General features: G+C 52.7%; 5 protein-coding genes across 5 annotated transcripts; 2 read left to right on the top strand and 3 right to left on the bottom strand.

The window, feature by feature from the left end:
* Positions 1-941: 941 nt before the first annotated feature.
* On the bottom strand, positions 942-2,803 carry Z520_00122 (uncharacterized protein; the record flags this gene model as incomplete). Its single annotated transcript, XM_016770643.1, has 16 exons — positions 942-986; positions 1,035-1,078; positions 1,127-1,207; positions 1,257-1,270; positions 1,325-1,381; positions 1,435-1,488; positions 1,538-1,696; positions 1,745-1,766; positions 1,813-1,856; positions 1,904-1,939; positions 1,989-2,065; positions 2,131-2,266; positions 2,311-2,525; positions 2,577-2,599; positions 2,652-2,708; positions 2,761-2,803. 16 exons carry the CDS (start codon positions 2,801-2,803, stop codon positions 942-944), a joined length of 1,107 nt encoding a protein of 368 aa, XP_016637553.1.
* A 4,135-nt stretch (positions 2,804-6,938) lies between these two features.
* Positions 6,939-9,922, bottom strand: Z520_00121 (uncharacterized protein; the record flags this gene model as incomplete). The annotated part of the gene is made up of 4 exons (XM_016770642.1): positions 6,939-8,092; positions 8,172-8,605; positions 8,732-9,721; positions 9,792-9,922. The coding sequence occupies 4 exons, from the start codon at positions 9,920-9,922 to the stop codon at positions 6,939-6,941; spliced, it is 2,709 nt and encodes a 902-aa protein (XP_016637552.1).
* An 809-nt stretch (positions 9,923-10,731) lies between these two features.
* Z520_00120 (uncharacterized protein) lies at positions 10,732-11,586 on the top strand (the record flags this gene model as incomplete). The annotated part of the gene is made up of 2 exons (XM_016770641.1): positions 10,732-11,166; positions 11,236-11,586. The coding sequence occupies 2 exons, from the start codon at positions 10,732-10,734 to the stop codon at positions 11,584-11,586; spliced, it is 786 nt and encodes a 261-aa protein (XP_016637551.1).
* Positions 11,587-12,254: 668 nt separating this feature from the next.
* Positions 12,255-12,923, top strand: Z520_00119 (uncharacterized protein; the record flags this gene model as incomplete). Its single annotated transcript, XM_016770640.1, has 1 exon — positions 12,255-12,923. One exon carries the CDS (start codon positions 12,255-12,257, stop codon positions 12,921-12,923), a length of 669 nt encoding a protein of 222 aa, XP_016637550.1.
* Positions 12,924-13,543: 620 nt separating this feature from the next.
* On the bottom strand, positions 13,544-14,503 carry Z520_00118 (uncharacterized protein; the record flags this gene model as incomplete). Its single annotated transcript, XM_016770639.1, has 1 exon — positions 13,544-14,503. The coding sequence occupies one exon, from the start codon at positions 14,501-14,503 to the stop codon at positions 13,544-13,546; it is 960 nt and encodes a 319-aa protein (XP_016637549.1).
* Positions 14,504-15,979: the final 1,476 nt, after the last annotated feature.

Here is a 15,979-nt window from a genome sequence, read left to right as displayed (position 1 = left end):
AGGGAGAAGAAAAGCCTCATGTGAAGATTTTTCGTCACAAAAAGCAAACGAGTACCCACCGTTTAAAGGATTGAACCCCCAGACTCCTTTCTCTATTCTATCCCTGGTTTCGAGGAGCAAAAACTCAGGCTTGTGAGAAAACTCCCTTGAGGGGTTTTTTTGTTTTCCCATTCGGTTGGCTAGATGTTGAGTTGCTCCCACCTATAGCTTCGAGTATCTCACAGAGCTCCTACACAAATCCCAATCACTATGATCCTGCACGCGATCGCAGACTATGAATTAGGGAGATACCAAGGGTAGAGCTCCTACATAGACAATGCTCCGGCACAGTCACTACTAACTTGGGTGCGAATTAGGGAGATGAGATGATCACCAGGAAGACAATGGACAAGACTTATTGCTTCAAGCATTTCACACGGTCGAATGTTGAGGAAGATTTGGTGTTTTAATTATGTATCCCCGTCAATGTGGGAAGTGGATATTAAGAATGTACCTGATGCCCGCTTGGCGAGTTGAAGATATCCTTTATTATTATATCCTTACTGCCAGTACTCAGGAGGTAAGGCTGAGCGAGGCTGAGCGAGGCTGAGGGTATTTTGGTTCGCCCACGGCAAGTTTGGCGAGAGTTTTCCGCACCTTCGCAAAAACATCAAGTCAACGGGCATCCTTTAATGTTTTCTTCGCCATCTGCGGTTTTTTTCGCTGCAACAACTTTCTGCTATTCTAAATTTACGCGACTTGATCATGCCCTTTGCTTTTCATTGTATTGCATCTCAGCCTCCCCACTTACAGAGCTTGGGCAGCGTCGCGACCAGCAATTCGGCCAAAAGTGAGAGAGCGGAGCACACTCGTCGCGGGTGGATCTGTTACGGTGTTTAGCGTCCATCGGCCTGTGAATACCTTCGTCGCAGCAGGTGTGTAGGTGTTCTACGCGTGCAGCTCTATAGATCGGAACCCGGGGTCAAGGCGCAAAGAAAGAACTTACACTGCCGCTGGGTCAGCACCGTATCTTTACGTTGAAGGGATAGGCTTACCTCGTTATAGAACAATCCGCTCAACTCTCCAGCACAGTACAGCCCTATGCGTGGTCAGCTAGTCAGAGTCGATGCTTGGCTCTGTTTCTTACCTGGAATCGGAACCCCTGTCGTTGCCAGCACTCTCGAATCAAGGTCGCACTTGAGCCCACCATAGGTGAAGGTAAGTTGTGCTAGTACTTGTTAGCAAAGAGCCAGCATGGCCCTCGAGACGGAAGCTACCTTTCATTGGATATCTGACAACTGTTAACTTTTGACCTACACTGTCCATTTGCAAGGAGATTGCTTACCCGTAATAGGGGGGTTTGTTGATGGGGTTGGCCCAGTTGGTCTTGTCGGGGTTTAGACTTCGAAAGCATCAGCCATTATATCTCTTTTGCGATATTCGTCATGTTCATACCCATGTGTCCTCTTGCCGTCAAGCGTCATCAAGTTGAATTCCTTGTCGTTGATTCTACAGTCGGTCAGCGATGTCAATTCATCTGCCTCTCTGCAGGACTTACGCCGCGTTAAACTCATCCACTGTCTTCTTCAGCTCTTGTGGATCCAGTCCAAGCTTTTCGGCCAAGCCCTCGATGGTGTCGCTCTTCTCAGGCTCCTGGTCAGTGGTATCATAAACCCAGCCTGGTCGGAAGCGGTCCATGATGGGACTGTCCGTGATACTGAAACCCAGTCAGCAAGCAGTCGCCGGGCTGCAAGTGGGAACATACAAGTATGATTTCTGGTTGTGGTCTGCTTTGTGTCAGCGGCCTGGCAGACTCGGGCTGCAACGACTTACCTCGCCAGGTCTCAAGAGCAATCATCTCGAACGTTGCGAACAGGCTGTCATGTGAGCAGCTGCTTCCACCCAAAAACCCAATTGTACTTACTGTCGTTTGCCCTCATCATAGAAACGCTTGCAATGCCTGAATGAGTCAGCAGCAATCGATCGTGGCTTGGGAGGAGACGCCGCACTCGTTCACGACGATACCGTAGTTGTGGCCCCAGATCACAGCATCAGGTTTCGTGGCTCGGGTGTCGACGAGCTCGCACTTTCAGCCAGGATCAGTATGGACACCCAGTCCCGAGGAAGGCAATACGTGAGGAAGGTGCTTACATGCATGCCACTCATTGAACCTGCAACAGCAGCACCAACTTCCAACCCCATCTTCAGGCCGAACCCGGTATTGTACTTGAGGCCAGGCGCGATGAGTTCAAGATGCTCTGTCCTTGGTCCTACATATTTGCCCAGCCTGATTCTCGTTAGCGACGCTTTTTGAAGGATCTTCGTCCTTACATTTCACGGTTGCCTTCGAACCCACCGCAAGCCAACATGACTTTCTTACCGTGGACTTTCGTCATGTGTCCGTCTGCCTTTCGAACTTTCACGCCGCAAACAGTCCCGTCATCCTGGGTCAGCAATTGTTCTGCTTGCGTCTCCCACATTATCGACACATCATCAAATTTGCGAATATGGTCGAACAGGGCGTTGATAATTGCGTGCCCGCCACCCTAGTCCGACGGTCAGAGCAAGCCTATGAATTAAGCGGTGACCCAGCTTACCTCGGGGAATACGAAGTGCTGGTCTTGGGGGTCGTCAATACAGAGGTCAGAATCTGATTCACGGCAATGACTTACTGGTGTTGAACTCCAGCAGAACATTCTTTTCGTCATGATGATTGAGTTTCACTCCGTCTGAGATCGGTCAGTACCTCGCCCAAAAAACTCTTAGGATTGGTCAACTTACGGTCGAGCAGATACTGTGCAGTGATGGGGACTTCTTTCTCCATTTTTGCGCAATATTCCTGGTCAGCCAGCCCCTCGCTGGCCTTATTAGTATTGGAGTTCTGCAGCTCAGATCGTTGACTGACCTGACACGCTGTGACCGTCAGCGAGAACCATCATTGTCAGAACTTCACATTTACCTTCATTTCATGCTTCCAGTCTGAATCGAAGTTGTTGTCTGCAGCAATTAGTACCCAAACGGGATTTTTTTGGGCAACCCGGCTCACACCTTTGTCCAGTCTTAGGTATGCCATTGTCCACCTAGAACCCTTTCAGTCAATGTTGACATTCGACAGGCGACCGACCCAGACCTGCTTGCACCGCATCGTTCGCCTTCTTTACCAGCCTCGATCAATGCAACTCTACCCCTTTTGCCGAGCGTTTTGCATTCCTCGAGGAAGTTCAATGTGGTCATGGAACCCTACGGATTGATCAGCAACATTTACCCTGCAGCATTCCGCGGCAGCCTACAGCAAATCCACTCCCGACCACGACGAGGTCATACTCAGGGTTCGAACCCGTAAGGCTGCTTACAACCTGACTGACGACCGACATGATGGGATTGACGAGGAAAGGTTTGTGCTGCTAGAATATGGTGGTCCCAAAGTTCCTTTGTGCAGGTACAAAGTGAGACACTCGGCGAGGTGCCAGCTTGCACATGCCATCCTCCCCTTTTAACTCCTTCCATCAAGACATGTACCCCTCAAACCTGGCGGATTCTTCTGCAAAGCTGAGACCAGCACCCCGCAAGAAACGACGAATCGCGGATGACAACACAAGACACTGTAGACTGGTGTGCACCAGTAGAGTGATTGGGATCCATTGTTTGCAAAACTTCCCCGCAGACAGCACAACCTGTCATCGGCAATGACTTTGCGCCCTCGCAGCGGTGCCCAAGTCTTATGCCCTTTGGCCAGAACAGTGCCGAACATCTTTTACAACGCTTTGCATGACTAGTTTGGGACAAGGCCCCTGGGTTTCCCCTCATTGAGCCGAAGCCAAAGGTTAGTACAACGTCATCTGTTCATCTCCGAGATCAGAGCGGCCGCGCTCTCGGAAACATGGATCTCGATATTCGCTGCAGCTCTCGGAAGTGCCCACACGATGAAAGGTCCTTCTCCGAGGACTGCTGCCTACAGTTTTGTGACGAACGACTTCGGTTGTTGCTGTCTGGGTTGAAGGGAATGGTGGATGACAGCTCCCAAATCAGTCCAAGTCCGAGGCCGTCTACGATCAATTATGTGCTGCATCATCCTCTTTAGGAGCGTACCACGAAAAGGTCCGAAGCTTTATCCTCAGCTCCCCTTGTTTGTAACGATGAGGCCGTTTAATTTGTCGTTCTGAATCACAAGCCAATGTGCAGCATCACTTTTCGTGTACTGTTGATGGCTGTTCGAGATACCATTCCTAGGCCTTACTCGATACGATTCATAGATCCACAGACTGTATCATTCCGCGAATCCACGACAACTGAGAGCTGGCTGGCTGTCTTTTCGGAGCTGGCCATGCCAAACGTATCTCAAATTGGTATTCGCTGTTCCTCACCCTGCGAGAACCAGTGGCGTAGTTCCCGGTCGCTGGGTCTTCGACCGTTGTGTAGGCTTCAACCGCCTGAAAGAAACACTGCAGGCGTCTCCTCCGGTTTCGATGGCGACGGTCCTTGAACACATCTCAGCAGTGCATCTATCATCACCACGGATCTTGCTGTATCTGCTCGCACACGCCTGATCCAGAGCATCGTCAAGCTGCCAATGTAAACTGTCTCGCGTTTCGGGGGGACTGTAGCAATATCACAGGGTCCACTCTTGCCTCCGAGGGTGTTGCCCGTTTGGCGAACTCGAGACCAAGAGCCCATGGTGAGGAAAGAAGCTCTCACCAGGCTACGAATACGTGTATCTTAGGCGCGACGGCAAAGCCGATTCTCAAAATTTTCAGTAGTTTCGTCCTCTGGATGATTCTCAGAAAGTATACTGCTGGCATCTTGATCTCTGGGTGTTCAACCACTTCTTTCATGCGTTCGATGACGTTGGGCAATTGATTGCCTTTGTGTAACCCCGCCTCCATGCCCGCTTCGCCATCTACTTGGCGGACTCAAGGCTGCTGGAGAGCTGGAGCTCTTCTCCCCGCATCACCAGCGATTGGGATCAGGGGGGAACTCCTGAGGAATACATTGATAGGCCAAACATCAAGTTCGAGCGCAAGAAGAACACCAGCGTCCTGTATCGCAAAGGTTTTCGCATCTGAACACACTTTCGCAGCAAAGAAGCAACTCATCCTCCAGCGCTGAACCGAGAAAGATGGAAGGGGAATGCCTTTGCAAAGGTACGTCAATGAGCCGGTTTGCCCCTGCCCCTTGATATATATATAACGCCAGCGTGGACGCGAAGATGGTTGTATATTATGGATTGCTGGCTAAAAACTCCCGCTTGGCCAGCTGTCGCCGTCAAGGTCAACGACGACAACCTCTTTGGCGAACAGCGCCGGGGCCATCTATGCCACTGTGCCAATTGCCGCAAAGTTGCTGGTGGCATGTAAGTGCCTGACACCCGGTCCACTTGGGAATACTTCGTCCCCCGTTGCAAATCCACTACCCCATGCTCTCTCTGAGATACAGAAGGATGCATGCGGTACGCGCGAACTGAGGAGATGTATCACGTTACTGATCTGAGTCCTGGTTCACGGGGTCCACAGCTTCGGCGCCAACCTGACCATCGAGGAAGAGAAAGTCGAGTTCCCCAAGGGCAAAGACAATCTCAAGATGTACTCTGTTCGTCCCACCCATTCCCTCTGCCCTCGTGATCACTTTCTCCCGACTTGTGACCCAAGTGTGCGTGCCTGTTTCGTCCGTCCTGTTCTGACAAGGTCACATATACAAATCCCAGGACCCAGAAACGCTGAGCGGAACCCCGGTGCAACGGTAAGGTGGTCGTGATCAGATATCTCTGCAGCCGGCCCCCCTCCTCCCTCCATTCCTGCTCTCGTTCTCGAGGCGACATGCCTTCCTGCCCGCCTTCTTGGAACCCCTTCCCCCAACTGAAGATTCCACGACCCTAACGCAGTTCGCCACAACAGGTATTTTTGCGAGACGTGCGGCGTGCCCATCATGAGCATGACGCCGCTGTTCAAGGGCAAAATCATTTTGAAACTGGGATTGGTAAGAAGCGTTACAACTAACTCTCCTGTCACTCTTTTTTCTTTTTCACAAACAACATGGATCCATGATCTCCTCCTTCATCGATTGACCGACCAACCTTGATCCGCTAAGCGATGATGATGGGCTGACGAAGGGGGAATAATGGAAAGTACCCCAAACTCCCCGTCCCCGAGTGGGAGTCGTTCGCCTCGCAGCGGCAGAGCTGGGAGAAGCCGTTCGAGGGCACCGTCCAGTACAAGACAAAGGTACGTGACGCCCTCGCCGTCGCCCTCACTATCCATCCCCCAGTGCTTGTTTCCGTGGCAAACAAAGTTGCAAATATGTACGAGGGGAGCTGGAGCTGATTTTCTCGACCACCGTCGTGGCGCGCGCACAACTCTAGAGCTTTGGAGACAAGATGCCCGGCTCGATTTGAGAGGCTGAGGATGATGTCCGACAAACCACCACCGCCACCGCCACAACACCACACTGACTCATATCCTGACCTCATCACCTTTTCCGTGGGCTGGAGAGAGAGAGAAAGAGACCGGGGGAAAAATGGCGCTTTCTGTGCCGCAGTTTGGATTTGGTGGATATTCATTAATCTATACCGGAGGGGAGGAAGGGAAGGGAATAGGTCGGAAGTCCAATGTGGTTCGGACGGGAGGATATTGATGATGATGAGGACGATGATAAAAGAATAACAAAGCAGCGGGACAGCAATTCTCCTAGAACTCTGCTTTGGGACCCCCGGCTTCAAGGCTAGGAAATACATTAATCATGCTGCATGTTATTGCCTGGCCGCTTCATCCCCGATTATGGTCTTCTTGGGATCAGCTGAAGGCCCCTGTATTGGAGTTGGACGTCATCACAGTTCGTTACTCGTGATTTTTCTTGCAGTCTGCTTCTGCTCCTCCCTTTGCCCCCTCCCCCTCCTCGCTTCAAACTCACACACTCTCTCTCTTCAACTGCCCGTAGGGAAACCTACTCCTGAAACCCAAAAGTCTTTAAGAGGATGAACCCCCGGAAGCCCCGATATAAGTCCACCGGAGCTCCTCCTCCTTTAGACTTCCGCCGACGACATGGACGACGACATCCTCCCCCGGCACGACATCGAAGCCGTTGTCACTAAACGTCAACCCGCCCTTCTCCTCCTGGAACACGAAGCCATGCACGGGTTTTGTAGCTGTCACGGTGATCACTCCGTGCTTATCATTCTGCGCCGGCGAGGGTTTGAAGTCGACCTTGACATCCCGCGGCGCAGAAAAGTCGAGGTACTTGATCGGGTGGGGCCAGGCGGTGTCGGTGCTGACGACGCGGCCGTCCACGAGGAGCGCGGCGTGGATGACGTAGGGGTCCCATGTGCGTGTGTCAATGCAAGACGACCCTGCCGTCGTGGTGGTGGTGGTGGTGGTGATGGGTAATTCACTTCCGCGAAATATCTCGGTCGTGCCGTTCGCCTGGACCGTGACATCGTGCTTCCTGATCGGATCGACCACGTCGCGGCCCGTCTTGATGGAAATGGCCCGCACAACCACGGTCGCCTTGACGACCACGTCCTCATTTGTGTGAGAACTGCACACCCACAGATCGAATTTCGTCTCCCTGATCGCAGCTGTCGGGTCCATGTGGCCCGAGGTCCACTCGTGAAAGGGCCTGCTCACCCCGACGGCCAGCGGCTTCAGCGAGCGCTTGATGGCGTAAAAGGCCGGCTTTTTCACACGGTAGTAGTCGACCACGGCCCAGGACATGGTCGGCCAGGTATCGTTGAACTGCCAGACGAGGACACCACCGCATTTTCTCACCGCCTTCTTCTTCTGTCCTGTCGACGGTGTGAGAGAGGAGCCCCATTCGCGGCGCCACGAGCGATACGCGAAACCCACCGCGTCCGACTGCATTACTTGGGTCAGGTGCGTAAATGTCGCCAGGTCATATTTGATTTGGAAGTTCTCGGCCACATACGTCAGGAGGCGTCGTTCGTGGTCAATGGCTCGGTTGTGGTAGTCCATGGTCATGCTGCCGGGGTATTGTTGCTGTGGATCTGTCGCAATGGCAGACACGATGGTCGAGACGTGTGGGTAGGCTTCCATGCCGAATTCGCTCACCAAGCGCCCGCCCATCGTGGGGAGCTCTTGATACCGGCGCATAGAGCCATGCCAGACTACAAAAGGAGAGAAATTGAATGCATCAGCACAAAACTACGGGGATTGACAAATTGAGAGAGAGCAGGAGAGACACACCATTCCATTGATGAATATCTCCCACCGTCGGATCCCAGGTCTTCTTCCCATCACCCCAGGGACTGCTTGGGTGATACACCGCGCCTGGACTTTCCTCCTGCACCACCTTGGGCAGAAGATACTCGTAGATATACCTAGCCGGAAAGCTGGTCTTGAGCCACGACTGCGGGTCCTTGTCGCCCTCATAGTCGTACTCCAGGTTATGTTTCTCCTGAATCTGATAGTCCTCGTTGTTCCCGGCCCAGATGGCCAGCGAAGGGTGGGAGCGCAGACGGCGGATATTGAAGCGCGCCTCCTCTTCGACTTGGGCGAGGAAAGAAGGGTAGGTCGGGTAGCTAGCGCACGCGAAGCAGAAGTCCTGCCAGACAAGGATGCCCAGAGTATCGCAGGCAGCGTAGAACGAGTCGTCCTCGTATATTCCTCCGCCCCAGACTCTGCAGGTTGGTCAATACAGCAGAAAAAAAGTGGCCTGAGCAAAAAAACAGCGCGACACAAAAAAGAAATAAAAGTCAAGTAATGGGGTATTACACGAGTCCAAAACGGATTCAGCATCGTCGTACCTGGTCATGATCTGGTTGCCCTCGATCATCAATTCCATCCACTTCCGATACCCGTTCTCTCCGATCCTTGGGAGGAAAGAATCCGCTGGAATCCAGCAAGAGCCGCCTGCAAAAACGTCGACGTTGTTAATGCGGAAATAGAATGATTTGCCAAATTCATCGGGCTCCTGGATGAGTTCACAGCGTCGAAAGCCGATCAATCGTGATTTGGAGACCGGGTCGGTCCCTGTCGTGGATAATGTTGCTTGGAGCTCGTAGAGACACTGTTTGCCATAACCATAAGGATACCAGAGAGCAGGACGTTCGAGTTGGAATTCAGTCACGGCAATGCCCTCCTTGTCGATGTGTGCCTCTGACTCATGCAGGACCTTGCTGTTAAGAGATAATGACAGCTTGACGACACTCTCTTCCCCTGCCTTCCTATTTCCGCCACCAACACTGGCAAACAACTTCCCCTTCACCATGCTCAAGTTTTCACTTACCGATCCTTCAAACCAGACGTCATCAATTCTAACAACGTATGTTTCCAGGAGAACACGCTTCCAGGGCCCAGAAGTGATCAGAATAGGACCCCAGTCCCAGCCCCAGTGACACTGTGCTTTCCGCACAGGAAGCCTACTCGACTCGGTCTGATGAGCGATGAAATTGTGTTCATGCGAGTGCTGTTTGACAAGCTCACGGCCACGAAGGAGGGCTGAGTCAAAGACGATTTCCAGTACATTTGGCTCGGTGGGCGCATTTTTGGAAGATGGTGGTAGGAGAAAGTGTGTCACGTCAACCCGGTATTCAAGGAACATATTGTCTGCTTCCAGGATTTTGTGGCCGTTGAGAGTTACCGTCGCGAAGGTGTCGAGGCCTTCAAACACCAAGTCCGTCCTTGCGTCGGGCTGTCTGGTTGTTGGGGAGGTGAAAACTGTCCTGTAGGTCCACGACTTCTCTGCAACCCATCGGACAGCGAGCTCATTCATGTCGATAAAGGGGTCCGGAATCCTAGCAAAGGTGGAGGTATGAGTTCGAGGTACATGTATAGACCTGGCGACAGGGTTACGTTCAGACGTACTTCCCATTTTCTTGCAGAACGAGATGGGTTGTGGTTGGCACCTTCGATACCGGAAGCCATGCGTTCTCAGAGATATCGTCAGACTGTCTGCATTGCCAACCTGAATTCAGCCCAATGGTGACGGTGGCCATTGTCGTTCAGATAGCACCGGCTTTGACACAGATCGTCGAGCTACAGCCTGCCGCGGAGAGAACAAACTTGCTGCCTGCCCTCAGTCGAGGATACTCCGTCAACCTGTCCGTTCACAGAAACTCTGAGGCTGCTTTGGAAGGCTTCAAGAGAGAACGATTCCGTCGAAGCTCCACGCCCGGAGATTCGTGCAATGGCAATGGCACACGTTGCGGCCGGCAGACAAAGCCTATGTTGTGAATGCGGGGATCCTTCATCTTCGCCGATCCTGCTGCAACGGTCCATGAATACCACCTTACCGACAATAATTCGTACACCGCGAACCATGACCTTTTCGACATGCGTGGGAATCCATAGCGTGTCTGTACCTTTTGAGCTCGGAGGCGCAAGAAGAGCAGCCCCGATGCTCGCCACAATTCTGGGCACTGCAGACCATGTCCCTAGATTCTCGGGGTCAGTCCAGGACTTCAGCTCCAGCGATCCACTTGAACCTGGTCCAATCAGGTATCTGCGTATTTGTCGGCCCGCTTTTCTGACAGTCAGAAACAAGCCCAGCGACACAGAGATGGTCGGCCAGCAGATATATAGGTCAGAAGCTACCTAGGTAGCTCAGCAATTAGAAATCAAGGTTGAGACCACGGTCTGCTGTCGTCCGTTCGGACGAAGAGCTGGGAAGTATAGATATATAAATGAAGACTCATCGCCTGGTGAGATTCGGTGTACCACTACCAGCGGACTCGACTCCAAGACTCTCGCAGATAAAAGGAAGTGCGAACGCAGTACCTCAATCAAACCTCTCATTTCAATCAGAATGTCCAAACCAGCAATTCTACTTATTCCGGGTTCCTTCTCTCTGCCCGAATTCTATGACCCAGTCATAAACGCTGTGGCTGCAGAAGGTTATGAAATTCAAGGCCTCCACAAGCCAAGCGTGGGCCTTGCAAGCGGAAAACCTCGGGAAGGCGCACCACCAACCATGTACGACGACGCTGCCTTCATCGCTAAGGAGACCGAGAAACTCGCAGATCAAGGGAAGGACGTGATCCTGGTTGCCCACTCGTACGGGGGCGTCCCTGTGACGCAGAGCACTAAGGGACTGAGCAAGGAAGAAAGGAAGAAGCAGGGAAAGGTGGGTGGCATTGTGAATCTGGCGTATATGACTTCTCTGGTGCCACCTGTTGGGCAGGCAGCGAGGGATATTCTGGCAGATGTACCCCAAGAGCAGAAGTTGGACCTGAAGGTTGATGTAGGTTTCCATCCACTACCGACTCTTGTTGCATGGAAGCTCCTTACTAACAGCGCACCACGAAAACAGGAGAATGGCTGGATGTATCAGGATCAACCCGAAGCAGTTGGGGCCATCGTATTTTCTGATCTTCCCAAGGAAGAAGGAGAGGCCTGGGCGAGGAAATTCCCCAGGCACTCCGCTCTCAGCTTCGTTGGTGAATTGACCCATGCTGGGTACAAAGACATCCCAGTATCGTACTTACTCTGCGAAAACGACAAGTGCATTCCAGCAAACGTCCAGAGAAATGGGATCGACCTGATCGAGAAGGAGAGCGGGAGGAAGGTTGATGTGACCAGTATCAAGGCGGACCACTGCCCCATGGCTGGCCAGCCGAAAGCAGTGGCCGATTGGATCCTGACTGTTGCAGCAAAGTACTGAGACAGCCAGGTTGACGGAATTGAGGTTGGAGAGCTCCGCAACAAGGGGGCGGAAAGGGAAATCAGTGCCCATGTACGTAGTATTATGTAGTGTGGTTGTCGAATGTTGCTGCTTGGGTTACAAGAACTTGTGGCGGATCAACCAGTCACGTGATAAGGTGGCTGACGCAGAAATGCACTCTGTCAATTTGTAGTCGACCCTAGTTTGTACGGTGGATCATAGAGGCAACACCCGAATCAATATCAACCGTTTACCGAGTACAGCTGACACTATCTCGATGGCATCTTCCCCATCCTTCTCAGGCACCCGTGTCACTTATTACTGCTGACAGCCCACAGCATCGTCAGCACTCTCGTGGTACCGGTACATATTCCGTGATCGCAATCCCAAAATAGGTTGGTTCATCTGTTACTATTCCTCTTAAGGCTTGGGATCTCTACATTGGGAATCTGCAATGCCGATCATGGCTCGCTCCGTACGAGTATCGTTCGTCTCCGCACAGTTAGGAAGAGAACAGTCCCAAGACTTGGACCATTCCATATTGCACATATAAAGCTCTGGATTTTCAATTCGGATGGAAAACTCGAATCCTCCCTCGATCATCAAGACCTTCTCAGCAAGTTGCTGGTCCCTGACTATAAACTCACGTCTTGACTCCTTGTTGAATGATGCCTCTGATCGAGTTAGCAAGTGTGCGCCTGCACCCTTCACTGTCTTCTAGCCTCCCCGACTCTTTCACGGCAACCTGGACTCGAGCTTGCGGCCTCGCCACCTCCGCTGCGAATGGCGTTCCTTTCCAACTTTACCAATCCCTTACCCCAACGAGCAAGGACATGTACTATCTAGTCGGCGGCTGGCAGAGTGGGGATGACCATATCGCCTTCCTCTCAACTCCGGATGCAGTGACCCTAGCCAAAAGTATTGGCGAATACATGACTGTTGAGCTTGTGCGGCATGTGGATGGAGACATCAATGCTTTGAGCCAAGAGGACGGAGGAAAGCCCAAACGCTTGAGAGTCACAACATACAAAGTGCCCGAATCAAGGATTGAGGATTGGGCTTTGAAATGGAACAACAGCCGGCATGCAAGTGCTGGAGCTGGGGGGTGGGATATGAGCGGTGCGGTGCAGAAACAACACAGAGCCTTCAAACAGATGGGTGAGGCGGCGAACAACGTTGCCGCATTCGGCGGGAAGGATGAGAGTGGCACCAAAACCTGGGTATGGGTCGAGAGCAGTAGGAAGACCTCTGGAGACACTGGAGGATCTCAGCACCCTTTGGAAGGGTTTGATGACATTCAGGCTGAAGTGTTTGAGATGGAATATGTATTGGGATAGCCGCCGAGAATGTTGGCAGTGAGGTAAAACAGTCCAGTATGGGAGCCCATTTCGGTCCTCATTCTTCCACCTGTTCGTAGCCCCGAAGCTTATCAAAATCAAAGATGAGGAACTTCAATATACATTTTTTTCGTATTGCTTGTAGGACAAATGCCAAGTTGGCGTCCGTGGCAGGCGCGATAAGCTCTTGTGCTTCGCAGCGATTCCGAGATTGGTGCTGACACACACTGCAGGCCAGAACAGTCTTAAGCAGCAATTAGAGACCTGATCATTGACCAAGTAAAGCTAAGTGCATAAATGGTCTAGACCTTGACAGTTGTACCCTGGGATATTTGTATGCTCGCCTGCCGTGACTTCCTGCGCAATCATTTCCGAGTCCTTCCCATGGTATGTCTAACGAGAAGCTGGCGTTGTCATTCGCTGGCCAAGATCGTCTGAAAACATGCAGATACCGTGGAGCTGGTAAAACGCCTGAGTCAGACTGTCAAGTGGCTGGTTCTGATGATTCAGCGCTGCTTACATTCAAGATCGGTTTCCCGGCGCAGGTCTTGGTGGCGCTATGGTTTTGGCGCGAGCCGGATTGTCTTCTTGCAGAGGACGGACCGCGACGAGGAAACTGTTCAATCGAGGTCCATACCTCCGTTGGGGACAGCGACCGGTTGGGCATGGTTAAGCCGATGATAGTCAGCCCAATTCTCCATCTGGACTGTTTCCGACAACTGGGACTGAGCAGTCTCCGGGCCTGGTGTACTCTCGGCTCGCAATACCTCGTCGCCTTCAAAGACCATAGGTTGGCATCTCAGATTGTGAAGGCAAGTTTCCCACGTTCTGCCGACTAGCTTCCCTTCCAAAAGACTTTCACTGAAAAGGAAGAAGCCTTCTTGGCAGCCGACAAGGTATGCGTCGAGGCCAGCGTTCTTGAGGAGAATTTGAGCGCCGTGAATATACCGAGAGTAGTGATTGTCCAGATACTTCGCCCAACCTCTAGCAGCGGCCTGCATTGATTCGCTTTCAGACTCCATCTTGGTCCATCCGACACCAAGCGCAATGGTCGCCTCGTCAAACTCTGGTCGATCTGAAGCAGTCTTTGGCGGACTAGCCGGCGCCGAGGCGATGTTGGTGTCGATTGGTAGGCGGAGCGACGTCTGAGATAACCTGACCGATTTGCGACTAGTCGGCAGCTTGGGCCGAGTGTATGCCGCAGTGATCTCCTCCTTGAGCGCTTTTTCATCCGCCTTCTCTTCGTACCATGTGCCCGTCTGGCTCTCCGCCGAGACCGACAGGCCTGTCTTCGGATTGAGCAAGACCATTCCTTCGCCATAAACGGGTTCCTCTTCGGGAATCGGAGCCGGAGTGTCAACCGAGGCGAAATAAGAGCCGTCCGCTTCGGCGTCGAATGCGGTCTCGTCACGGGAGCGCTTCCTCGACGGGTTGGTTGATACTGGAGTCATACCATCGACCGGTGTCCAGGTTGTTGAGTGATTAGGATACGAAGTCGGTGAAGCCTCCTCCTGCTCCATCGCTTTGGGGGTTACAGAGGGAGTGGGAAGCTGATGCTGTTCCTGGGGAACAAAGGACATGTTTCGAATGGCGCAAAGACAAATAGCCCGACGTAAAAATGTGTCTCCCCTTGCGTTTGCTCTCCAAGTGGTGGGATGAGGCTGGCGAAGATAGCAAATAGTTGACAGTGAGATTTCTATTATACGCCGAAGGGAATCGAAAGGTCAATACGATATAGCGAAGGCGCGGATATCAGATGATGTCGACATATGAGATGACAGAGGAGGGTATGTCCCGGAAGTAAAAGGGAGACGAGGAAGTCAACAGAAAATGAGGGTGGGTAGAGGGATGAGCTGAGGTATTTGAACCAGGGAGGGAAGAGGCGAAGAGGAAAGAGGAAAGAGGCAGGGTCACAATGCTTGGGAAGGCAGCTGGCAGCTGGAAGCTGGAAGCTGGGAGAAAACGAAGAGGCGAGAAGCGAAGGAAAGCCAGAAATCTGGGGGACTCTGCGGTCTGCGAGATTTGTGTGGGAGAAAGTGGTAACGGCGTGCTGTCAGTGGTGGAAAGCCCCAGCAAACAGATGTGAGGTCTGAGAGGTCTGAGCGGCAGCTTTGAGGCCACGGGCAACGATGCACAAAATTCGGAATGCCTTTGTAGCGATCAGCCTGGGTGCCGCCCACAAGCAGTAAAGCTCCCAGGGACTGCCAGGAACGCCGCACTGATCGAGCACAGGCCATTGGGTGAGGCGTGAGCTGCATGCCATACCAGGTATGCGTCCTGTAAGCAAAAAGACTTTGCTGTTTGTTGCGCAAGTCTCCGATCCACTGAGACCAGCTGTGGATGAGCTGCCAGTGGGCGCACTGGGCGGAGGCGTCAGAAAGCGCAAATCAAAGAGGCACAGAGGCCAAACCCAGCCGGCAAATGGATCTGTAAGGCATTGGAAAGGACGGGAACAAGGTGCGCCCCCCCACCCGGCACCACCTGCATCGACCTAGGGTCCTAGGGTAGGCGACCCAGGCAGCCAGAGCTTTCTGACTGATCACCTTTTTCTCTTTGCGATGCTCTGGCGGCATGCGTGGATGGTGGATGCGTGATGCGGCAACCGAGGAGCGATACAGTAAGAGCCTAAGAGGCAGTGTGGGGAAATCCACGCCAGTCCCTAAAGCCCGCAACAAACTGGCACTGGGCGCCTTTTAGCGGGCATTGCCCTGCTTGACCCTGGGCTTGGATCCCTGGCGCACCCATTTTGTCCAACGCCACCCGCTTACAAGCCCGCCAGTGCTTGTCCTCGTTAGGTGGTGGTCCCGCCCAACCCGCGGGCTTCCTGCCGCTGCGGCTGCTCTGGCCACTCTGCCACATGCCAGCCAGTATGCGGAGTACGCCTGTCGCCTTTTCAGCTTCCCTCCCCAGCCTCTTCCCCCGTACGTCTCGCCACGGTATACTCGGCGTTCGTATGTCAAAATGTTCAATGGCGTCCTCGTGATTAGGTGGGTGGGTGGCTAGCTATCTAGCTAGACGGTGTCTGCAAAAACTCCAGTAACGTTCACAATAGCGTC

The sequence above is a fragment of the Fonsecaea multimorphosa genome, assembly GCF_000836435.1.
Source record: "Fonsecaea multimorphosa CBS 102226 unplaced genomic scaffold supercont1.1, whole genome shotgun sequence".
In the NCBI taxonomy this organism is placed as follows: Eukaryota; Fungi; Ascomycota; class Eurotiomycetes; order Chaetothyriales; family Herpotrichiellaceae; genus Fonsecaea; species Fonsecaea multimorphosa.
The sequence above is the reverse complement of the archived record's forward strand: the minus strand, read 5'-3'. Positions and strand labels throughout refer to the sequence as shown.